The sequence below is a fragment of the Seriola aureovittata genome, chromosome 6, assembly GCF_021018895.1.
Source record: "Seriola aureovittata isolate HTS-2021-v1 ecotype China chromosome 6, ASM2101889v1, whole genome shotgun sequence".
Lineage (NCBI taxonomy): Eukaryota > Metazoa > Chordata > Actinopteri > Carangiformes > Carangidae > Seriola > Seriola aureovittata.
In genome coordinates, this window is record NC_079369.1 from 7,891,905 (window position 1) to 7,917,998 (window position 26,094).

The following is a 26,094-nucleotide window of genomic DNA, read 5'->3' on the forward strand; positions in this document are numbered from 1 at the left end:
AGAAAATCTAGAAAAGCCAGAAATTGAAAATACAGACGCTCTCCCTCACAGGCATATACACCTACCTCATACACACATGCAACACAAGAAAAACATCAGTAGATTTCCATATCTGAGCCTTTGGCTGCAGTTAGCAGAAGTCTAAACTATTAGCAACATTCAACATAGCCACTCATGAAAACAGAACCAAGAGGAGGTGCAGACTTCTAGTTTACTCTCAGACCAGTTAGATTACAATATGCTGAAAGGTGACTATGGAGCATTTGCCCATTGATGCCAAGAAAATGACTGCCTACCCCAGCTTTAATAAAGAAATGTAGTGATCTTCAAAATTGGAGTGCAGATTAGCCTTGTGGTGACATGGTAATGATTCCACATCTTGCTCAAGGATAGTCCAGAAAACAGCTTGTTCTGTTAAATGATGGTCACTAATCACAGGCTACCAAATGGTGTTATATGCACATCACATGCAATAAGTGTTGCGCTTTTCAGATGAGCACACACTGTTACTTCTGTTTATTGGTTCCCAACTGGAGTTGATTTGGTAATGAAAGCAATAAACAGATGTGATCAGACTATAATCAGCTGTAAAGACGAGTCTCTCATTATTGAGTTAAGCACTGCAGGCTCCAATGAGAATGACTGCATGAGAGGCTGCAGTGCTGTTTATGAATGAGGTAATGTGTATTTATATGATGCACGGGAGCTTCTTCTGAATACTAATGCACTAATGCCCAGTGTATGTGTGCACACGTGTGAGTGGGTGTAGTAAAGTCAGTGAAAAGGAATGTCAATCCTTTCGCTCTGTGTTATTAAATCTGAGAACTGACGAGGGTTGTAGAAATATGTCTGAGCGCTCAGTGGTCCTGTCCTTCATGCCTGTCCAATCCCTGTCAGGAAACAACGACTTGTCACCACTCTGTCGTTTGTGCTACTAATGATTGAATTGAACAATCATAACTGACAGCGGCAGTTGTTGTAATATCCAGTGAGAGATAGTCTTACCCGAAGAAGAAATGTGGTCAAAAGATTTAGTGAAAACAGCAGTGAGGCAGGAAGATGAATTCAGTGCTTACATTGTGCAACACACAAAAGCTCAAATTTTAAACAATTTACAGGGATTTTTTCTCAGTGTAACTAAAATGATTCCAGTGCTTTTGATAGGGATGAGTATCAATCTTAAAAACAATCACTGCAGCAGTTCACGCCATTTACTTTCCATGTTTCTATGTTCCTCATCGGAGCCTGGTTATTTGAGCATTTAGAGATATTATCAGTTGTTTATTATTAGCAAATTTAATTAAATGAGACATACAGTATTTAGCTCAATGAGAACATAGCAGCTCTTATAGTCTTCCTATCAAAATGATTAATTGCATGATTATGTATCATATTAAGTGGCTTGATATTGTAGAAACTGCTTGTGACCTTTGTGACAGAGGAAAGAAGTACCAATATAATGATATAAAAATACTTCATTACATGTTCAAATGCGAACACCACATTCTAAATCTTACTTAAGTAAAAGTATAGAAGTATTATCAGCAAAATGTCTTTAAAGTATCACAAGTAAAAGTACTCATAATGCCAGAAAATATCTCCAGTGACTGATATATGATTATATATGCCATTCTTGTACCCAGTTCACACCTGGGTACCTGCTGCTATCACCAGTCGTCATACCTTCTTGCTTGTATACCAAGATGATGGATCACAGTGGCAGCTCTAGTGTGTTCCTACCAACGATGCTCACGTTGTACACACATCTCAGCAGCCCAAGCCACTTCCTGCTGTAAGACTTTGTCAGGCTATCCATCTTGCTTGCTGCTGAGAGGGAACTTCGCACAACTTCAGAGGCCACGTCACCCTTTGGAACATTGTGAATTGAAAGCACCAAACTTTTTTACTAGCCAGGGAGCTGGCTCTGATCAATTCTGGCCAGGCCATCTGAAAGATGTTTCTTAGGGATCCTATCAAGTTTGACTTTGCTTCCCGCTCCTCTTATCCTCCAGTAGTTGCCAAGCATGCTTTAAGGGATTCTTGAAGAAATGAATCTGCCTACCCTGGTTTTGCAACCTGGCTTTCGGCTTGTCTGACTTGCAGTAACAGTGCAAGGTTGCTGTTGGTCGCCCTCTCCACATTTCCTTCTTGGATTCTTCCTGGCGGATTCGTAGACCTCTGAAAGTGCTCAACTTCTCCCACCCACACCTGCATCTCCTAAGGATCTTAGATTCATTTTCTGGGTCTGTTGCACTCGTTACTTCTTTCAGCCTGGCTCTCGGAAGCCCATCAGGTTGTTTTCCTTTCGTTGTCTTTGTAGTTAGGCCGAGGGTGTCCCTTCACGGGAGTAGTGGGTCAGGTAACCAGCCTCCCACTCCCAATTCAGACTTTCCTGCAGTCATCCAGTCTTTCCACGCTATCCTCCAGTCTCCCCTGGATCCCAACAGCTCTTTCACAATACTCACTTGCTAAACCAGAGAGTTCAGTTTGCCATACAGGTTGATGGACAAGTTGATGGACACATTGGTGCCTTGGAGTGCTCCTGCAGTGAGGCCTCAGCTTAGGGGAAGCCAGAATGAACACCTTGATGGGCCTGATCGGGTCACCAGCAGGCGACCACCAGTCGTTGATGCTTTAGCCAGCTCTTTGACGACTTTCCGATGTCCTGCACCTGTCACACGCTTGTTTTGAAGCAGACAAGCGATTGAGGAGTTGAAGAAGCCCCAGCATCCCACCTTCGCGGGATACGTCACAGCCCTCCAGCCAGACTTTGCAAACTGGATCAACTGCTTGGTGGGAGCAGAGGGATGAAGTTAACTAGTTTAGTGCAGTGGTTCCAAAGGGTCACAAGTTAAAGCTGAGTGGTTGTGAGATGATTATTTAATTAATTAAATAGTTGAAGAAAGAATAAAAAGATAAGTTCTGTTACATAAATCTGTATTTTGCATTTTGTGGACTTTTATTTAAATGAAACCAAATGAGAGGTTTAGAGCTGTATTTTCTCTTTGGTGTAAGTGCTAACAACAAGTGTGAAACTAAACAAAGTGACCCCAACAAGATGCTGCTTTTTTGTAAAGGTTCACGAGCGAAAAAGATTGGAAACACTGGTGTAATCTTTAAGAGTGTGTTGTATGGTATATTATATATTCTGTAAATGTATGGAAAATCTGAAAAGTAACCAGCAACTACAGCTGTCAGATAAATATAAATGTAAAAAATACAATATTTCTCAATGAAATATAGTGGAGTAAAAGTGCCAGAAAATGGAAATACTCGAGTAAAGTACCACAAAATAGTGATTGCAGTACTTTAGTAAATGTGTTCAGTTACTTTACACCACTGAATTGTGAAAATGTTGTCAGGGATTGACCAATAAAATCCTGGACTTATTTCCATCATTGTCGCACCAACATTTATCAAGGCAGGACAGACGTTCAATATGTGACCGAAGTGAATGTATGAACATCTTTTTGAAGGGGTGCAGTCATTTTGAAAAGAAAAAGGTTCATTTTTATTTTCAATCTAGAGGGATTTGTAAAAGAGTTTGAATGTACGCACCGTTTTTAATTTCCAAGGATTTTACAAGCTTGGTTACTAAATAGCAACAAGTACAACGAGTACTTTGCACTTCATAAGCACGTCTCATGTCTGCGTTCTGAGGAGTTTTTCCTGTATGGCATGCCATATGACGCCACTTCCACTCTTTGGCAGTGCATCGGCCCGCAATCAGTGACTGTTAAAAAGTTACAAAACTGAACCAGAAGTCGAACCAGAGGGAGAGGAGCATCTGGAACCTTCCTGTGTCTGTTGGAGAGACAGATACAGAGAGTCAGAGACAGACAGAAAGACAGAAGATGATTAAAAATGTCTTCCTTCATTTAACACAGAAACAAAACCTTGAGTTTTTATCGTGAATGACAAGAAAATCTTGTTTCAAACTAGTTTCCTGTGTTGAATGGTTAAATAAAGCAACAGCAGATGGAAAATAAAATATAAAAATAAAAGTACTGTTTAATTAGGCTAAAAAAAAAAAGTACTTCTATTTTTGTTTGTGACTCACAGAGGAAGCAGTGACACAGATTTAAAGGTTGAACACACACACCTGCTCTGTGGATATAAGGTAAGGACACTGTTAAATAAGATTACAAAGCAAAGAAATATGAAAATATTGTTGCAAATAAGACTGAACTTATGAGACCTTGGTTGGAAAAAGAGGAAAACAGCACCCACATACACACTCTGCCTCCCTCTGTGTGCATGTGTGTCACTCCCTCTCTGCCCCCACCATACCCTCACCTTTTTTTGGAAGATGATATGGGGGACCCAGATGTTACATTTCACTGGCCAATGGTGAGCAGAGAGGGGCTGGATTGGTGTGTTCTCCCGATGCCCCTTCTTTTAAAAACGCCTGAGCTCCTGTCTCCAACTCAGCAACTCAACTCACATGAGGACGAGCAGTGGCTCTGCTCTGCTCGACCAGCAGCATCACTCACACCTTGTTACACTCAGCTGTATCTGAAAGCTGAAGAATCAACATTTTATTTATTTTTTTTTTCTTTCTTAAGTTTATGTCTGTGCTGTAGAAAAACAAAAGTCATCTGTAACTGAAAGTGTGGCACCATGTTGGGATTGAATAAGGTGGCACTCCTGCTGTCTTTCCTGGCTTCAGTGGCTCTGGGCCAAGGTAAGTGAAGACTGATAATTTGTTTTTCTTTTTTTATATGTGGATGCCAGAACAGCACAATCACAGGAAAGTGCTGTAAAAGAAGAGTTCCCAACAGAATGATGCGTGAAACAGAGCCAGTTTTAAGATAAATTTAGTGTTGAGCTGAACAGTTTTTCATCCCTCTTGTCATTTTTGGTAATCACATACTGTAAGAACAGTGGGTCAGTGTATGACTACTCGCACATGTGCACTACAACTCACATAACTGTAGAGTTTTCAAAGTTGACGGCATTTCCTCAAGGATGTCAGGGAGAGCAGGACTGGTGGAGGACTCTAGAGACATGTCTGGTGGTGAGCTCATATGATAATGTCCTGTGTATGGCTGTGTGTGTGTGTGTGTGTGTGTGTATGTGTGTGTGTGTGTGTGTGTGTGTGTGTGTGTGTGTGTGTGTGTGTGTGTGTGTGTGTGTGTTAATTTAATTGACCACCCCAGTAGCTCCTAATCTCTGATATTAAGTCATTAGCAGGTTTCACCACCAGGCTAATCAACAACATGTGATGATAGAAGAGGAGGTTAACAGGAGGAGGAGGAGGTCATATACAGTGAAAACTCTGCATTCTGATCAGTTTGATCAAAGAAAAAGCTCTGTTCATGAGAGAAAAAGAGCTGTTGATGAAGTTTCTCATAATGACAGTCGCTGCCATTACCAACCAACATAAAGCCTGCTTTTGCAGTTTCAATGCAGCTGAAATGCTGCACTAATATTTATGATCTGACAAAGTGCCAATTCTTACATTTTTCTGTTAAAGTTCCTCAGTTTAATTTCATGTTTTTACTGTGGTGGACCTTCAGCTACATACAGACAGAAGCCTGATGTGCTATCTCTTCCAGATTGCACCGTCTCCCCCCAAAATTTCACTCTTATCGTCCTTTAAAGCTCTTCCTGAATGACACCAGTAGCAGCACTTTTTTCCAAAGCTGTCACTTTTTGACTGCCTTACAGCTGCTCTCCATTAAGTTTAAAAAAAGAAAAAAGAAAAAAGAATAGGACCTGGCAGTTCATAAAAGCAAACGAGTGTGGATACACCTTAATGGTCTCCATATCTTGTTGGACTCGGAGGCCTCAGTCGTAAATGTCTTGCAGAGGCTTTGTGCCATTTACTGATGACTGTATCATAAGATTAGGTGAGCCTTTCATGAGGAAGGAAGGTAAATGTAATGATGATTCAGATTGACTCTCACTAAAAGAGAACACTGTGTTAGATCCACAAGTCAATGCCAAGTTTAGAATGGATTATAAAATTTTATGTTTTGTGCCTCGCTCCTTTAGCAGGGCAGCCACATCTTGCAATGAGGTGGTGCATTTTCTCCTCATTTCACCCTCAAACATAGTGCGAGTCGTCCCTAAAGATATAAACCCAGTTACCTTGGAAACAAGAAGCAAAAATCACAAACCAAGTGACACACTTCCCCGCCTGCTAGGTTTATGCTGGAATAAATGAGAAAATGGAATAGAAAGAGGGATAAAGAGCACAGGTAAAATGACTTTACCGTCTTCTTTTCCCCTGTCAAATTGGCCCGCTAGTCACTCTTTCATTTTTTCTCTTTGATGCTGCACTCAGCACTACTCACTGCATTCCCTCCACCACTATTGAAATGAGTGTAAGTATCCATCTGTTCATTTGTCTTCCTGTGTTCGCCTTTTGTTTCTAATTTTGATCTCCCTCAGGTATTTCTCCATAAATACTTTCCCCACCTTTTCCCCTTCTGTCTCTCCCTCGCTCCATCAAGCTCCCTCCTTTGCCTTTCTCCACCTATTTCTCTCTGCCACCGCACTCCATCAAACGCTCTCTCTTCGCCTTGCTCTTTGTCACTCTCTCCACACACCTTAGAGCTTACAGATTTATGAGCTGTTTTCCTATTTGAAGGCAGCAGCTGTTGCGGAATGCCCAATGTAACCCAGAAGGGAACACTTTACTACCTTTATTACCACCTCTTTGCATAAGTCTAGCTCAGTGGCTTTTTTAAAGATACTACAATAAGGCCTGTTTAACCCAACAGTATGGTACATTATCAGATACTTCCAATCTTCTCTTGTTGCATAATTGTCAGGCAAAGCTAGGTGGTGTATGTGAGCTGCCTGAGGACCATTGTGAAGGAGACAGAGGAGTTAAGTTCTCCAGATGCTGACCACTGTCTGCTTCAAACACAGAGCTGTCTGGCCAGCTGACTTTAATGATTGAGACAGGGATTACAATGGATCAAAGGAAACAGCATAAATTCCCATTAATGACAACCTCCAAGCCATTCTTTTCTTTTCTTCTCTCTGTGCATTTGTAAAGATATTATTTATTAATCAGCTGCTTTCAATTGAGCTATTTCCAGCGCCTGGCTCTGTACCTGTGCACAGGTGCTGAGTTTCAAGTGAGAACTTTCAGATTTTTCTAATGCCCAATTATGCTTTTAATAGTATAAAGAAGAAAATACCTGAGAACACAAAGCCTTTGTTATACCTCTGTAAATCCCTAAATCGTGTGGTTGATTTGATTCATTAGTTCATGTCAGGGACAAAATTGATGATTTTAATGAGCTGCAGATGTTTTGGGAATCAGACTTGGAATTTTTGGGAAGAAGGAGCGTCGGTGTAAAGACAGAGACGGACTCAGAGAGGAAGAGCAGACTCCTCTGAAACCACAAACACCTCAGCTGAGAAGCCAGCCAAACGTATAAACAGCTTCCATATGACATGGCAAACAGATCATCACATACACAGGCCCACACACACAAATACACACACTCACATCACATCCATGAATCCTCTGGTTAAGCTAAGTATAAACAGGACTAGACTTCAGCACACACACCTGATCTTGCTCTTAAATAGAGGCTTCGGTAAATATTGTACAACCTCGTTCTCTTAGTGGTTTGAATTTTGTCCAGTAGGTTACATAACATGGGGAGGAGGGGGGGTGTTTTCACGCCTTCTCTTTCTTGTATGAATCTGGAATATTATAAACAGGATCCAGACCTTCTATTAAAGCCTAGTCTCTCTGCCAACTTACATCTGGCACAACCATACCTCTTTAAGATGACTGAAGCCATTCTGGGTGCAACTTCATAAAGTTCTGCATTTTCCTCCCTCTTCCTCTCTTTGCCAGCCTTTTATTAGATTCTGGCGAAGGCAGAAAACTCCCACTCAGACAGAGAAGGAGGGAGAGGCACTGTTGATTATTAATAGAAAGGTTGCCTTTGTGTATCCTGGCTATAAGTACAGCGGCTGTATTTCAGAAAGAACCGTTGTGACCATCCAAAGGTAGTCCTCTAAAATAAGACTTGCAGTTGTCACAACAAGCTCAGGGTGGGTAAAAATGACAGTGACTGCAATGTGGGATGAAAAGTAATCCAGTAAATATGTTTCAGGCATGTAACTGACATAGACTGGAATTCAGGTGCTTGCCATGTGTCTATATGTGGAACTGGCTGCTAACCAGCCCGCAGATGCAAGTCTTCCCTAATATACCGGTACCACTATAATGTATCTTTACTTGGTTGGCCGTGGTTTATGAGGGTCACCATGAGGCTGGCTGAGGTTTAAAATAACAGTCACGTGGCAAAGATCATGTCAAAGGTGAGACTGAAAGAGAACTGAAACGACATATGGTTACATTTAAGTGACAAAGCCCTACAGCGACTGTATGGATTATCACGGGAGCAAAGTAGGAAGTCAAGTCAAGTCCACGTAGGGATCGTGGTTGATGGTTAGGTCAACAATAAAATCGGACTTTAACATGGAAGACTGCTGTTTGTTTCCCTTTTCAAACTGACAGTCAAGGTTAGCTTTCTAAAGCGTGACCACAGTCATTCTCTAACCTTTTCTAGCCACGAAGGTTTCCTAACTTTCACAAGGTAGCATTTTTACTCTAACAAATCCTCCACAATTTGTCCATGCCCTCAAAATGGACACAGAGATGGTCTCTGATCTGATGCCCATTTAGACAGGAATTCATCCTTTGCTTGTTCTTTCCAAAATAGAAAAATCCCTATTGAAAAATAGATCTGTTTTGATGGTGTGACAACACTGTGGTTAAAGTTTGGCTAGGTTTAGGCAGAAAAATGACTTGGTTTAAATAAGTAATATGTTGAGGTTAGGACACCTCTGTCACCACGGTTACTATAGTAAACACATGGTTAAGGTTCAGGATTCATTTCAGAGTACTTCTTAAAAAAACATTCACTTATGGTTGGAAATAGGAAACGACTGGGGACTCCCATATTAAAGTCACTGACTTCTTCTTTTGCTCTTGTCATAATTACTACGGCCACTAGAGGGCTTTGTCACTTGAGCATAAACATATGTGGGGCTATTATAAAGCTCCTGTTTTAAACAATGGACACGTCTACTCTTATGGGATTGGTTTCTCAGTTATGTGACGTATGAAACTCTGGCTGTCTGAAACCGCTTTTATGAGACTGTCATTGCGTCAGATCAGTAAACAATTCCATGCAATGTTCTAGAGGGCATGGATAAGTAATGGATTATGATGTAACCCACAAGGAGCACATGAACAAGGACAAACAAGACATACTGCACCAGTGGGGCACTTTAGGGTGGATTTTTCTTTTTTTTTGCACTGAACAGGAAATCTTTAGTTCTAACTTTGCTCCCTCTGGCTTGAAAAATGTGTACTCGCTTTTTCAATAAGGTAAATTCACTCAAATACCAGCCACATGAGGCAGTGCCCCAATAAAACCTCCCGGCTTTTAAAATTCATAAAGTGTTAACATGCCTCTCAAAAGCATAATAAGCTCTGCGAGTTGTGCCACAGGATCCCGGCCAGTTCACACCTGCTGCAACCAAGGTCACAACCCCAACATTCACCCTCTGCTGTAGCTAATCTGGGTTTCCTCTTTTTAACTTTTTAAAACCATTAGTCACCCCATAAAACCCCATAAAAGCTTTGCTGTTTCGTTTTCATTATCAAACATCTTGAAATGATAAATAGGACCCAAATTGTTCTGTTGTGAATTCTCTTTGTTTTGGTGCGATTGAGGAAGAAATGTTACGTGAAAGGAGCAGAAGAAGTGCTTTATGATTACTTAGAAAATACATGGCTGCACTTCAGAGTAGGGAATGTGATTAATTTGCCACAAGCTTGGAACTCAATGTTAATAAAGTGAAACAAAAAGCTTGTTTGTGTCCCCTTGCCTCGACTTTCTCAAAGAAAAGTTCTTTTAAAGGTCTACATGAGAGCATGCACTTTGCACAGACAAATCCAGACTGTAAACTGCTGTAAAGAAATCACAGAATCAGTGTCATATTAACAGAAAGAATTTGTGCAGTAGTGGAAAAAGCTCTCTTTCAATTGCATTTAAAATGTAATCAGCACAGACAGAATTCAGGAGACGAGAAGAATGGTGGAAAAACGATTTCATTTGATTCACTAAACAACACCTGCAAGCGGAGCCACATCTGCCCAGCAGATCAGAGTGAAAGTGTTTGCTTCTGTTTATCCAGCTATTCAGTATGGTATCAGAAAGAGAAAGCCGGTATAGAAACCCACCAATGGTTCTTAAAGCCAGGGGTATTAAAAACAGAACCAGCACTAAAGTCAGCTGACTGTGACATTGTACCCCAAAACTTATGTAATACATTTTTGGACAGTAGATCTTTGTTCTCTTGAGCTACTATGATTCTTTTGCTAAATCTATCTAATGTTTATGGTTGAAAAGAAATTTGCTGGCATGACAATAAAGACTTGAAGTCAGCCGTAAAACCAGCGGGGACTGGGATCGATACTGGCCCCTGTGCTGGGAGTCTCTGCTCGTAAACTTAGCAGTGACTCTCTCAAAGTGTTAAGTGCTTGCGCATACTACACACACACACACACACACACACACACACACACACACACACACACAACACACACACACACACACACACACAAACTGTGGCTACATAAGCTCCTTTTTGAATCTGTCATGGGCCATGACTTTTATTTTTTCCTCACACAACCCAAGTCAAACTCAGATGAAATGTCAAGCAAAAAACTGACATTTTTGAAAACATAAAAAATTAGCACCATAGGAAAATGAATCAATACACTTCAAAGCTCGAGGGAGAACACGTCATGTTGCATGTTTAATAAATCAAAGAGCCGAATTTACAGTGAATGTCAGGCTGAATATCATTCTCTTTCTAAGAAGGCAACATTTGCTTTCATCTTACAGTCACTGTTGTGTGTGTGTGTGTGTGTGTGTGTGTGTGTGGACAGCATATGCATGAAAAATGACTCAGTCATACAGGCATCCTGTGTGTGTGCACATTCTGTTAAATTGCTGTAAAGAAGTGTGTCTGTGTGTGTGAGTGTGTGTGTGCTTGTCTTACTATATTCATGGGGTCCAAAAAATGGGGTCTGACAGTTTTGTGGGGACCAAAATAACTTGGTTTTAGTGTTTGGGTTAGAATTAAGTGTATCTGTATCTGTGTGTGCGCTGTGTGAGAGGTGATGGAGCATGTTAATGTGAAGTTTTCTGGCTTGGCCGCTGCATAGCAGACGACTCTGCATGCACTGATTTGTCTCAGCTGGTGCTTGATTAGCATCCTCAACAGCGGCTGCTTGTTGATGGATCAAGAGGAGAAGGGGGGACGGGAGGAGGACAAGCAGAGGGAGAGGGAGAAGAAGACAACAAGCTGAGAGATGAAATAGCATGGGGGAGATGATGGATAAAGAGGATGTTCCTAAGTTTTAATGAAGAGGGGGTGGGTGCTGCTGAAGCCAGAGGAGAGGCACTAAGAAAAATCTACAGCAGGAGAAGGAGCAGATAGAGGAGGATGAGTGAGAGGAGAAGTACAGGGAGGAGGATAAAAAAGAAAAGAAGCCATGTGCTACTCAGCACAAAAAAGCACAGAAGGTGTGTGTGTCTAAAATGCACAGTGGAAAAAGAAAAGTAAAGGGCAGAGGAAAGGCAGGTAATTAGAGGAACCTTGTAGCCGTGAAGAAACACCAAAACGTGCTCGGACTGCATCACTTCGCATGTGTGCGCGAATGTTTGTGTGGTGATTACAAATACTGAGTTTATCAGTGTACACACACACACACACAGACACAGACACAGACACACACACACACACACACACACACACACACACACACACACACTGTAATACATAATATAATATTCATCAAAGCTAAGTGAGACTTAATCAGACTTTAATGACTTTATGAAGGTGCTGTATTAGAGTGCATTAGTTTGAGTTAGGTATACCTAATAAGCTTCCAACTGAGTGTATAACCATGTATTTTGTGTGATCATTGGAACGTAAACTCTGGAGTTCAGCTTCTGAGAGCATAAGGGGAGAAATGTATAAGGATGTAAAACTTAATGAATGAATGTGTACATTTGCTCTTTGTGTCATATCCATTTGTTTTTCTTCCTGTTTGCAGGATCTGTGAGGACCAGGAGCCAGTCAGACAGGAGCAGGAGAGCAGTCCTCAACACATTCACCGACTCACAGACAGCAGGTACTGAATCAAACAGTGATATTTAACAGTGATGTGCAAAGCGGCTCTGAATCACTGGAATCAGTTTATTTAAAAGATTTGTTCACTGAATTTTTCAGTACTTGCACTAGCTTTGACTGCCAGCACTCACTCAACTCACGGCTTATGGAGCTGGAAGGGCTGTCGCTTTGACAAACACACTATGTTTATAATTCTTGATATTCTAAAAAATTTGAACACCGGTTTTTAATGAATTTGAACTATTTTTAACTAATCTACAGGTCGCCATTACTCTTGGACTTCCTGGGCCTGATTCCAGGTTGAGCTGCTGATAATCACTCAGGGCTCATGTTCCCTTGTAGTACATTCAGTGAACTAATCAGTGAGTGATAGTCAGTGGCTCCTGAGACTGTCCCAGGTCCTTTCACTGTGAGAGAATGATGCATGTTCAGTGGTTCGTTCTCTGAGTTTACCACACATCGTACAGTGAGAGGATCTGAGACCGTCCTCAGCCAGAGATGTCTTATATAAAATGATATTTATCTCACTAAGCTATTTGATAAAGCAGCCTATGTATGTTGTAAAAGCTTAAAATTGTTTTTTTTTTTTTTTTTTTTTTTGCACTGCCTATATTCTGCTTACAAGTATATTTAGTTGTCAATCATAGTTAATGCTGAAATTCACATCTTTTAACGTTATTCATATATATTTTGTTCTGCCATTAATCAGTCATTCATATTTTGATCTGTTGCTACTGTTTGGTATATGCCACTCATGGCGTGTTGCTTTGTACTGGATATGTTTCTGCTGTGGCAAAGTTATTTCCCCCCGGGATCAATAAAGTACCTACAGTACCTATTGAACGTAGCCCATTCTTCCAGTGAATGAAATGACTTGAATAACTCACTCAGTGAGTGAGCTCAACTGAACTGAATGGATTGTTTCAGGAAGTGATTCAGTTCAGTTTGTTCACCCAAAAGATTTGCTCTTTTGATTGAATCGTTCGTGAATGACACTACACTAATATTTACAGCTGATCCAGAGTCGTTCAGACTGTGAGAGCTGAAAGGGAGGGCAGCGGCAGAGACATGAGGCAAAGATATCACATGAGGTGACAAGTCTATGCCAGTGCTGAACAAACAACATGAAGGCAGTTGTTGTAGTTTGACCTGCTGGGTAGGCCCACTTATCAACGCAGTCAACACTTGCAGCAACAGCAGTGGCTGAAACACACAACTCATGGAGGCAAAACCCTTAGGGTCCGATTGACCCAGTTTGTGTCAACAATTGCACTCCTTCTTAATTTACTGTATCTCAAGGCCAAATTGCACAGAAACAGAAACATCTCATTGTGCTGGGAAGAAACCTTCTGTGTGTCCAAGTAAGCGTCCTGTGTGACATGATGCAACAGCCACAGACAAAGGAAATTACAATTAAGTGTCTTGTCATTGTGAGGTTGAAAAGCACAAGGTTTTGATGAATTAACTAACCCCTTTTTGATTGGAGGAAAGAAAACACTATTATTAGTCTATATGCAGAATGTTGTCTGCAGCACATGTCCTTTACATAACCTCCTGTGTTTCACCAAAGGACTTTATTCATGAAATGAAATGAATGAAAAATACTCCCTCTGTATTTTGCAAATACACGCCTTTTATTTTTAATAACTCATATTTCTCCTGAGGAAATACTCAGGTTTCAGAACATGCAGCAGACTAAAAAACTAGACGATATGCCTCATCAGTCAAGCCAGGAGGTTTGGAAAGAACCTGGACACTGCAAAGCTCCCTTGGGTGTATGAAGTCACAGTCAAATGGCAGTAGCAGACCTCCTCTTAAAGTTTGTAACCCATCCCCGTTGATTTCCTCCTGATCGCTTTTTCTTGGTTCTGACCCATGTCTCCCCTCCATGTAAGACCAGCTCCAAAATCCCTCCTTCATTATCCCTGGATCCTGTGCTGAATTGTTTTTCTTTCTGTCTTAAATTTTTTTTCATTTCCATCCATGTCTACCCTCTATGTGCCTCCAGGCGTGACAGAGTGGACGTCTTGGTTCAACATCGACCATCCTGGGGGGAATGGAGACTATGAGCGCCTGGAGGCGATCCGTTTCTATTACAGAGAGAGAGTTTGCACCCGGCCCACAGCCATGGAGGCTCGCACTACAGACTGGGTGGCAGCAGCAGACACTGGGGAAGTTGTCCACTCCAGTCTGGAGAAGGGCTTCTGGTGTATCAACAAGGAACAGCCCCACGGCCGCGTCTGTTCCAACTACCATGTCCGCTTTCAGTGTCCCCCAGGTAGCTGTGATGAGAGCAGCTCAGGGCTGTACAAGCTGTCACTTCCCAGATATAAACATGCAGGCAAACACATGCATGAATACACATTTCAAAAGCTTGTTAGTGCTGGCTACAAGGACTGAACAGTGATGAACCCTCCTAGCTGTTTACTGTCATGTTAAATAACTTGTCTGTTTATTTCCTGTTCCTGATTCTGCTTGACAATAGCAGCACATAATACCAACTTTGCTCATGATATGACTCTCTGTTTTTCAATTTATATTTTTTAGTGCAGAGTTACTGGTCTGACTGGAGTGAGTGGGGGCCCTGTTCAACCATGGCTTGCGGTGATGTAGGTATCCAGGTCCGCCAGAGAAAATGTATCAGTATGCAGCCCATGCCTCTCCTGTTGGTGCCAGCGTGCCAAGGGCACCATACAGAGAGGAGGGAGTGCTCCAACCCTCCATGTACAGGTGAGAAGATTTACTAGCACCTAATTTATAGCAGTATTCTAAGTTATGCGATGCAGTGGGATAACATATGAAACAACAGGCAGTTTACCCTCCTTCAAACGTATAGGACAAATCTTCAAACTGAACTGATTACACTGAGTCACCATAGTCCCATTGTATACACAGCCCTGGTTTCTTCTTCACTAAAAGACTGTAAAACAACAAAAACAAGTCACAGAAATAAAGGTGACAGCTCAAATAGTTAGCTTCTGAGCGATTAACCTCATAAAAGGAGCTTGTATTGGCCTAGATTTGCATTGACCTGAACGTAATAGCTTGGACTAGCACAAGACTGAATAAACTACTGAGCTGAAGACCAGATTCAGATCAGAATCAGCGCCGAATGTAAAGATGGTGATTCATTCACTTACTGAGCAAGTGATTAATAATTACCACCTTTAATGTTGAACTCCTCAATGGTCACTTACAGGTCATGGCTCTGCACTTGACCCTGACCTCTGACCTCCCTTGTGAAGGGAAGTGAGAGAGGTGAATATATCATATTTCTTTATAAAGCTACATACAACAAATCTATTACACTGATGCATAAATGACATCCTTTTGAGTGAAATGTATAAAATGTAATGTATAAAATGCAGAAATGAATTTAAACTGGAATCAGTTGTTGATGAGCTTGTTCTATCAAAAACTCTAATCTTGGTATTGATTCTGACAAAATGTGTATGTGCCCCTTTCTGCTTTGTTTTCAGGCAGCATCCTCCAGAGCAAACTTTCTTCTGCTAGAAATAACTTTGTAACCATTACTTCAAGTGTTCTTGATTGAGCTACTTGTAATCAACAGTCTTTTGATTGCAGCTATTTAATCATCTTTGTTTAAAAACAAAAAAAGTTTTTATCTATAATTGAGTCATTTAATAACTTGTTAATTTTCTTCTGTACAAGGGAGCCCGTGCATCAGAAACTTAACAACCCCCGTTAGACCACTCTGTATAAAGTTTGAATGATTTAAATTATGAAGAGATTGGTCACAGGTTTTACAGAAAGTACTAATATGAATTATTATTATTATTATTATCAAACTCACATTATTCCTGGGTCTCTGTGTGATCAGCCCAGTGGAGTCCGTGGGGTCGTTGGGGGACGTGCTCAGTGACCTGTGGTGGAGGTCGCAGGACTAGGAGGAGAACCTGTGTGAGGACCTCAGTGACAGTGCAGTGTACCGGACGCCCTGTTGAAATACAGAAATGTGGGAAGAGTCCATGCCCAGGTATCATAAAGTGTATTATGCAAACGTCTTTCTTTATACTGACGTCTTTATCAGTCCATTCTCACATGTGTGTGCCTTTCTCCCAACAGCAAAATGTCAGCTCATGTGTACCGAGGGTCGACCCAGTGAGGACTGCAGCCGCTGCGTGTGTGATGGCCATGTGCTGCACGGAGAAGTCTACAGTTTGACTGGTGTCCCTGTGGCAGGAGCATGGGTGGCACTAGCCAGCCAGCCCAAGGTCATCCGTGCCCGTACAGATGCCAAAGGTCAGTTCAAGCTTACAGGAGTCTGCTCCTCCAGGACGACCTTGATCACCATCAGGAAGGACAAGTTTGCCCCAATCTCTGTCTCCACCTCCAGCAACACCACAGGGTTGTCCTGGGCACGGGCCGTCCTCAAATCAGCTGGTGAGTGCCGATAAGTAAAAGTGCAGTTATTAAATATTGTTGAGGAGCTATTAGTGAGAAGAACTGAAATCCAGATTGTCATTATTATCATTCAGCAGAGCCAGTAAACCATATTCTCAGACCGTAGAAAACAGAACATTGAAAAAACTTCGAACAGTAAACATTCTGGCTCTATTGTAAGACTTTACACAGGCTGGAGCACTTACTTATTTAGTTGCATGGAACCAAAATAAAAATAGACCTTTGCTGCTTTTGAAATCATTTTTCAGATGCACAGAATCTAATGTGAGAATTAAAACATTACACTTTATGTTTTACGAGGTCTCAGCACTACAGAGTGAGGTCCTGAGGGTTTGCTCCTTTCTGCTTTCCACAGAAAAGCCATATATTGTGAAGCACCCAGAGGACAAAGTGCGATATGAGGGAGGACGGGTGCTGTTTTGCTGCAAGGCAACGGGATCACCAGTACCTGACAAATACTATTGGTGAGATGAATACCAGCATTGGCGTGTTATTAATCACAGTATAACACGCAGAAATAGCTAGAAACTGAGAGGTTACTTTTCCATATGGTGGGATATATATGTGGAAACTCCCAGAAATCAATTCTCCCTTATTCAGATACTTATGGAGGCAGATTTATTTTATTATTAAGGCTGTTTCTTGAAACTCCTGAAAAAATAGCTGTTTCTTTTAGCTGCTAAGTGGAAAGCACTGCTTAATATGGCTGGAAATTACACTCATGAGAGCAGTGAAAGTGAGCCAAAACAGTGAAGTTTCTGGCTGTAATACCAAAACAATGATTCGAAAGACGTTATATTTACACTATAATTACTCTGTAAAGCTGAGGGGAACTGTGGGTGATAATTCTGTGGATTCAGCACTACAAGCAACACCTTTCACATTACATGTAGTCATTTGATCCACTGGTATTATAAATTACTGATTAGAACAGCTCAAAACTATTAGAACAAATCAGATAAATGTATTTTTAAATACAATGGTTCTATCAAAGCTTGTTGCACATTGTTATACATCTCTACGCGCATTCAACAAAAATTAAAAGAAGTCTTTTGTAAAATTCAGGAAGAAAAATTAATTTCTTCATTTTTGTTGCTATTTTTCAAGGTACCACAACGGGACTCTGCTGGACAGGAAGGTGTACAAGTATGAAGAGGACCTTGTCCTGCGGGACCTGAAGATGGAACAGTCAGGACAGTATTACTGCAAAACCAGCAGCCCCGCAGGCAGCATCAAGTCGTCTCCAGCCTTACTCACTGTGATTGGTATGTATAATCTAGCACTTCTAACTGAGAAAGTATGTGAACACAAGTGTGGCTTCCACCATCACATAAACCCAGTCATACAGTTAAAGATGCAATGTGCAGGACAGGACTGACCACATTAATCTGCTGGTTTGGAAGCAGCTGTACAGTATACTCATACCAAAATCAAATTCAAAAAGTCAAAAAGATACAAAAACTTCTACTATTAAATGTCACAGTGACGTAATATAAACAGTAATTCATCATCATCAGCCATGAGAGAAAATAATTTACTATGATGATAGCAAGCAGCGCACAGGGATTACAGCCTAGGATGGCTGCTACCCCAGTGCATTTGACAGTGACGTATTTAGTCAAAGTTATACACAGATTCAAGTAAAAACCACTGACAAAAAGCAAACAACCGCAACTCATTTCACTGTATAAAGAACAGCTGTCTTGGAAATTGGATACACACTTTAAGAGAAATTTCAGCACCAAGCTCCAACTAAGTCATCCACGAACCATGTCCATGCATTAAGAGGATTCAAACAAAACCACAGTGTCCTACAACTGAAGGAGAGAGAACAGTCAGTTAACAGGCTGTTAACTGTCACTGGAAAAAAAAAAACATTACATGTAAAGAAAATTGGAAAATAAAAGTATCAGAGTTCACACAATCTGGTTGCGCTTAGAAGAGTATTTAAAAAAAAAAAAGAAAAAAAGTTTACATTGTGAAGCTATAGGTTTCTAAACAGGGTTTCTTTATAGTGTGAGATAGCTCTGGACACCATAAAACCTCAGACCCAGTTCTCCAGAACACCCAGTGTTGAAGTGAAATCCGAGATTGTCCATAAAAGCTGCTTCTTTTCTCTCTGAGTCAGACAAATATGCGTTTCCACATCCATGTGGAGGAGTTACACATTGATTATATCCTCCAGGTGCTTGTTAGCAAAGACACCGATTAACTAATGGGGTTTTCATGGAAGTGTGCTAAAGCAATCGATCAAAGGCCGCAGACAAGTTCCTGCACTCCGAAAGTCATTATGGCAGGAGACGCTGTTTGTGTGCAGGACAACAACTGTGTCTCAAAGCAGGATTACAAACATGCCTTACTCCCTCACCCCAGATACACTTTTTTTCACATTTTACATTAAGCAGAAGTTTAATTTGGTTTCCCATAAAATGTGTTAACCACAGTTCATTTAGGTGAATAAAAGTCATATAATTTATTATCGAAGGAAACTCAAAGTTTTTGGTAAAGCCATCAGTAGTACAGTAATGATATTTCATAGGCATCACACTACTCCATGTGTCTGCAATTATCGACTTACTTGGGAGATGGCGAGCTTAACAAGAATACTTGACTATAAGCTCAACCATGATATCATGCACACGAATTATTCTGCCAATGTCTGGGTGAACAATCATTCTTTCTTTCCAGCTCCCATCTGGATGGTTGGTAAATAAATGTTCTCTTCAACTTCATGTCTAATTACCCTTTCGTGCATATTTCACCATCCAACTTGGCCACTCCTAGGTACTTTCAGGCCATGCAGACATTGTGTGTGTGTGTGTGTGTGTGTGTGTGTGTGTGTGTGTGTGTGTGTGTGTGTGTGTGTGTGTGTACAAATACATTATACGTGTGTGTGTCCATGTATGAAAAATGAAAGGCAGAATATATTTAAATGTTCCAATTGCAAGGTCCAATTTATTTGGCATTCACTACTATTCCACTCATGCATTGTTAAACGATTACCCAGTACCTGACAATTAAAATCTTAATAGATTTCGCATGCAGGTATCTCAGAGAAAATGGAACTTAAATAGCTATGTGTTCATGTCTGTTTTATTTCTAAACCCAATCAGATGGTAAAATAATTTTTTATTTGTGTATTATTGACATCAGCTTAATGTCATTTATCGTCTCATTCACAGCAAAAGGAACACCAGCATGCAATTCAACACCTGAGACGCACCTCATCAGACTGCCGATGGATTGCTTTCAACCCGGGACTAACTCCAAGTTCTACAATGCTGGACGCTGCCCTCACAACAAATGTGCTGGCTCCCTAGACTTTGATACACGCTGCAGAGATGGAGCTGGATTCTGCTGCGGGGTTGAAAATATGGAAAGTCGAATCATTGACTGTGGGAGCTACAGCCTCCCTATCCGGGCTGTGACACAGTGCAGCTGTCAGAAGTGTGTGCAGCCGACTGTGCTTGTTCGTGGCAGAGTGGTCACAGCTGACAATGATGAGCCTCTGCGTTTTGGGCACATCTATATCGGTAAAGAGAGGGTGGGCACCACTGGTTACCAAGGAGGCTTCACATTACAAATTACTCCTGATACACAGAGATTAGTGGTAAATTTTGTTGACCCCAATCAGAAGTTTCTTGACACTCCTAAGGTGTTCATCTTCGACAAGAAAGGTGGATCCATCTACCATGATGTGAAGGTGATGAGAAAGCAGACACCGATTGATATCAATGCAGGAGAGACCAACTCTATTAACCTTGGAGAAATTAAAGGGGAGGACCCCATAGGGCAGCTGGTTATTCCTCCCAATTCCTTCCATAAGGAAAATGGAGAAATCTATGAGGGGACTGTAAAAGCCAGCGTCACATTCATTGACCCTAGAAATATCACCACAGCTGCTGCGGCACCCGGTGATCTCAACTTTGTGGATGATGAAGGTGACATGCTCCCTTTGAGGACCTATGGCATGTTTTCTGTAGACTTCAGAGATGAGGCCAACAAGGAAGTACTTGGAGCTGGAGCAGTTCAAGTCCTTCTTGACACACAGCATGTCAAAATGCAAGAGCATATTCCCAAAATGAAACTCTGGTCTTTAAACCCAGACACAGGAGTCTGGGAGGAGGAGAGTGACTTTTCATACACCACAACAACTAGTGGAGGTCATGGGCGGAGCAAACGAGAGGAGCGTACATTCCTCATAGGCAACATGGAGATCCGAGAACGTCGACTCTTTAACTTAGATGTTCCTGAAAACAGACGCTGCTATGTCAAAGTTCGGGCCTACATGAGTGATAAGTTCCTTGTGAACGAACAGCTGGAAGGTGTTGTGATCAGCTTGATAAACTTGGAGCCTAAGCCCGGATATTCATCTAATCCTAGGGCATGGGGACGATTCGACAGTGTCATAACTGGACCCAATGGGGCCTGTTTACCAGCTTTCTGTGACACACAGAGGCCCGATGCTTACACAGCTTATGTCACTGCAATGATGGGTGGGGAAGAACTCGAGGCGGCTCCTTCCTCTCCAAAGATGAATCCAAATATCATTGGAGTGTCTCAGCCATATCTGGATAAAATAGACTACCAACGTTCAGACCATGAGGATCCAGCTTTGAAGAAAACAGCCTTCAGAATCAACTTGGCAAAGCCAAACCAAAACAATTTCGATGAGACCAATGGGCCAATATATCCCTATCAGAATTTAATAGCATGTGAAAATGCCCCTGTCGATGCAAATCATTTCAGATTCTTCAGAGTGGAAAAGGACAAGTACGAATACAATGTTGTTCCCTTTGAGGAAAATGATTTGACAACCTGGACAGGAGACTACCTCTCCTGGTGGCCTAATCCCCAGGAGTTCAGAGCATGCTTCATCAAAGTTAAGATCCATGGACCGAAGGAAGTGATGATCAGGTCAAGGAATCTGGGAGGGACACACAGAGAAACAAAAGGTAAACTTTACGGCATTAGAGACATTCGCAGTACCCGGGACATGCGAGAGGCCAACACCTCGGCGGCTTGTGTGGAGTTCAAATGCAGCGGCATGTTGTTTGATCAAGCTGAGGTGGACAGATCCCTCATATCAGTCCTTCCACAGGGGAACTGTCGTAAGGTTGGCACCAACAGCCTCCTACAAGAGTATCTCATCAAACATCCACCAGTTGCTCAAAACAATGAGTCCCATGCATTCAGTATGCTAGCTCCTTTTGATCCTTTGGGACACAACTATGGCATCTACACAGTCACAGACCAGAATCCCAGGGTGGCCAAGGAGATTGCCATTGGGCGCTGCTTTGATGGTACCTCAGATGGTTTCTCCAGGGAGATGAAGTCAGACTCTGGGGTAGCATTGACCTTCAGCTGTCCTGAGAGGAAAATTAACAGGGAAAGCCTCTTCCAGCGCCTGCAGACCAATCCAGGTCAGACACTGTCTCAGATGGCGAGGGACATGAGGGAGTTGGAGGGTGTACAGGTGCGGAGATCATCCACCCAGGTGGTGGCCTATCCTTCAGAGCAGCAGGGCAGGACCCAGAGTCGCAGAGTCACCTCTACAACCAGAAGGAGAATGTCCATGCGCACACAGCAGCGACAATAGAGGTGGCAAGAGGTAGGATTTGATAAGGTAATTTGATGTATATTTAAATTGACAGTCATATCAGAATGATTTATATGTTCTTTCCTTCTCATTTATAGGTATTATGTTGAAACTGATATGACAGCATCAAGACGAGGAAGTAAAAGTTGTCCGTTTGTTGTTGAGTATAAACTCCCTCTTGACTATGAAAATTGCAAAACTGAAGCAGACAGCAATTCAGCAAAATCATTGTGTGATTGATTATATTCATTAGTCTTATACTTGACGAGATTAGTACATGCAGCATTTGTCTATATGTGACTGGCACTTATTTAATTGGCTTTGGTCTAATTTTAGAAATGAATAGACTAAATTGACAGTGGAGAATGTAACTTTTATACGTTTATAGGTCTAATTTGTGGCATTCCACTTTCCCCATTGTGGGTGTTTTTGCTGATGTCACTCAATACTTGGGTTAAAATCAAACCTTCAAAAATTTTAAACTACTTAGCCAGGCCCCAAACACTTCATAATTGGTCATTGCTTTCCACTGAACTCATACTTGATCAGAGTGAAGAAAACATGAGGTCCTGTTGTCTGCAGCAGACACTGAGTCCTTTTTCTACAAACTGGGAAACTCTCTCCACCAATGGGAGGCACATTCGAAAGAGACAGTGGGGTGAGGCATGCCACCCTGGGAACAGAGGATGTTTTCAGCCATGCTTCTCAATATTTTTCATTCGCATGCGACATTGCCAACTGTGATTCAGCCAAATGTCCCTCCACACCTACTAGAATGTGAAAGACCAAGGCCTTCGCCAAGACAAGCATGGATCTCACTAGTAGCAGGAAGTATAAATCGGGATAATTAATTTCAAGGTATGACATAATGTCCCTTTGTCCTCTGCACATTCCAAATTAGCACATCACCAAACAAAATATTACTCAAAGCGATATATTACCCAATATTTCATTTACTCAAAAACTGTAACAGTGGCTCATTCAAGGTCTAAATGGATATTGTTTTTGTTGTTGGGTAATGTGTTTGTGAGCTGCCTTTATATCATGATGTGCAATAACTATGTAGTATAATTTAACTTGAGAATTATTAAAAATCAGCATGTAACAAACAGTGCACAAAAAATGCTGTTGGTGAATGAAACAACAATAACTCATTCAGTAGGTAGTGTGGTTAAGGTGTTTGTACGAGATCTTGCACAGGACTCATTCCGAGTGATTTTCAGAAAGTAATTTAACTGCTATGTAATCGTTCTTCAACTTTCTGAACTGCGTAGAATTTATTAACCTTTTCATGCTTTGCTGCATGACTCAGTTGATTTTACAATTTTATACACCACAGTAATCTTTTCAACTTCAGAGAGCAATCTTGTTAGTGGGAGTTAAAACTCTCAGCGGAGCCTTCTCCTCATTAACAAAACCCACTGCAGGATTCTTCTACAAGAAAGCGATAATTAAGAAATGCCATACTACTGGCCAAGTTTCCATAAATCCTGTCACTTTGACAGCATGAGCAACAGTATCAGTAAATGTCAAGTACACACTTTGAAAGATATTGAGACAGATAAATTATTACACTTACATAAAAGAATATCTGGGTATTTGAACTGAAGTCAGTAATAGGAAGAAACTTCACTCTGTGATAAAAACTCCAAACTTGTTTATCTGAAAAATAGGCTCTTGCAGACCCATGGGAGAAGCTCTTCAAGCTGAACTAATCCAAAACCAAATAAGGGGGGACGTGGTCCATGGAGAAACTAGGAGAAGCTGAGAAGTAAATATAAGCCTGCTGCTAATTAGAAAATAAATTACATGTTCTCTTGAGAACTATTAAAACAGTTTGCCCCTGACTTTCCTAAACAGCTAAACAAGTTAATTTAAAGTAATCAAGTAATCAACAACATACTGGGCCCAAGAGGATTACAGTCAAACATATTTACCATCAAAATGGCACCCAGCCCACAGTACAGTTAATTCTTCTAGTTCGATGCATTTAAGCCTGATTACATTTATATTCCCAACAGTTTATCCATGTGCTAAAAGGTGATGTGAAGTTGTGTAAATTCTGCACTTTACACTTGAACTTGGGCCCGCTTCAAAGAACCGTCTCTTTCCATTTTGTACTATGAGCACTCCAGATAACAGAAAAATATAGTGACAGCCTGTGATAACTTCACTATTATCACTGACCTATAATCATAGGCCTGTGGGCCGTGCACAGGCTGAACAGTTCAGATCTCCAGATGAAAACAAACATCTCCCTGCAGCAGATGTAGCATCCAACCCTGTAAGAAGGATGATGATTGAATCCAGGTGTGGGAAGAGATAAGTCCTATAAAAATGCAATGGTGTGCGAGGTCAGCTGTGGAGGCCCAACAGCTGTAGAGCAACTGGAGGAAATGTTAGACCAAAGACATGAAGAGAAAGATGAGCAAGATTATCTAGTGATGGATTTAATCATTTTGGGGTACTGTTTGGTAAAAGGAAAAAAGGAAGGGAAAATATTAGTGGCTTTTGGCATCACAGTCCATCACTTACAGAATCTCGGGCTTCGAAAGTGGTTGCACATGGAAGAATGCAGGTTTTCAGGGGAGAATGCTTTGACAGGCGAATTGGCTTTTTTCAAGAGAAGTTATCAGGGGAGTTTGAAGGACAAGGTAACAATAATAGGCTGAGTAAACCGTTATGTAAGCCTTTGCATGGGAAAGTAAGCTGGGCTCTCCAAACAGCTTCTTTGTCTTCTGGGGAACTTCAAAGAAGATTAAAGAACCTCTGCAATGTTTGGTTTAACGACTTAAGAAAAAGTTTCCAAAGTCTTTAGAATCGGATAAAGGGAGTTTCAGCTGAAAATCCAACAGATAAAAAACAAAGCAGAGATTCATTTTTAATGGAAAGAAAATATCTCTCTCATTGAACTTCTGTGGGAATAGTAGTAATCAAAACAACCGCTTCATTTTACAGGGAGAAATTCAATGTTAATATCACAAATACAGATTAATGGAGCTTCATGTATTATTTTTTTTTTTTTTTTTACACCTTTAAAGGTCATCATTTTGGGAAATTTGCTTACTTGCCAAGAGTTAGATGGGCTCTCATTTTTGTAATTTCCAATTATTAAATATGAAGCTACCATCAAGTCGGTTAGCTTGGCTTGGCATAAAGACTGGAAACAGGCTGCTGGCCTTGGCTTCATATTTGCTGTGCAGACATGAGAGTGCTATCGATCTTCTCACCTAATTCTCGGTCAGAAAGTGAATGAGCAGCTGTTGTTAGGTCTTGCATGACAATTGGCATTTTCAAGTGAAAATCTTTCTTTTGTAATGATTGAAAATTTAAAAAACAAATCTGAAGTTCATTTCTTTTCAAAACCACTTCATGAGACGCTGTAACAGAGTTGCAGTGGGTGCATGTAACGCTAACCGGCACTATTTAAATTCAGGGCAGAAAAGCACAGGACTCTCTATCCAAAAGAGACCACAAACAATTTAACAGTTACTCAAGCATGAAGAGATTCATCCGTTTTCTCCTCTGCACAGTCCAGCTGGTCTCAGGGAGATCATAATTTATTCAGGAGGTCATCCTTGAACTTTTCCACCACTTTCTGGGGTATAAGAAGAGAGTTGTATATTTGCCACTGTGCTCCAGTAAAAGAATCTCACACACACACACACACACGCACACGCACACGCACACTCACACTCACACTCACACACACACTCACACTCTTGATAATCCTATCTAAATGCTTAACTATTGCATGGTGATGCCGATCTCTTTGTTTCTCTCTGAGTTAGGTTTTCATGTGTAAATTGTGTATTTTATGAAATCAACTATAATTGTACGAACAAGAAACTGTAAATAAATGATTTTGTGTAAACTTTTGA

The 26,094-nt window shown here is 41.1% G+C and overlaps 1 protein-coding gene across 1 annotated transcript; it reads left to right on the top strand.

Annotated features, from left to right (window-relative positions):
- The first annotated feature begins 4,311 nt into the window (after positions 1–4,311).
- cilp2 (cartilage intermediate layer protein 2) lies at positions 4,312–26,094 on the top strand. The gene is made up of 10 exons (XM_056379503.1): positions 4,312–4,684; positions 12,113–12,190; positions 14,198–14,467; positions 14,737–14,919; positions 16,031–16,186; positions 16,276–16,593; positions 16,970–17,078; positions 17,722–17,879; positions 19,797–22,225; positions 22,312–26,094. The coding sequence occupies exons 1-9, from the start codon at positions 4,621–4,623 to the stop codon at positions 22,211–22,213; spliced, it is 3,753 nt and encodes a 1,250-aa protein (XP_056235478.1). The 5' UTR covers positions 4,312–4,620; the 3' UTR covers positions 22,214–22,225; positions 22,312–26,094.

Bases quoted from the DNA above. Each gene is read 5' to 3' on its own strand.
- cilp2 (XM_056379503.1), top strand. From the start codon at position 4,621: ATGTTGGGATTGAATAAGGTGGCACTCCTGCTGTCTTTCCTGGCTTCA. The intron at 12,191-14,197 runs GTACTGAATCAA...ATGTGCCTCCAG, and splicing joins CACCGACTCACAGACAGCAG to GCGTGACAGAGTGGACGTCT. The intron at 14,468-14,736 runs GTAGCTGTGATG...TATATTTTTTAG, and splicing joins CCGCTTTCAGTGTCCCCCAG to TGCAGAGTTACTGGTCTGAC.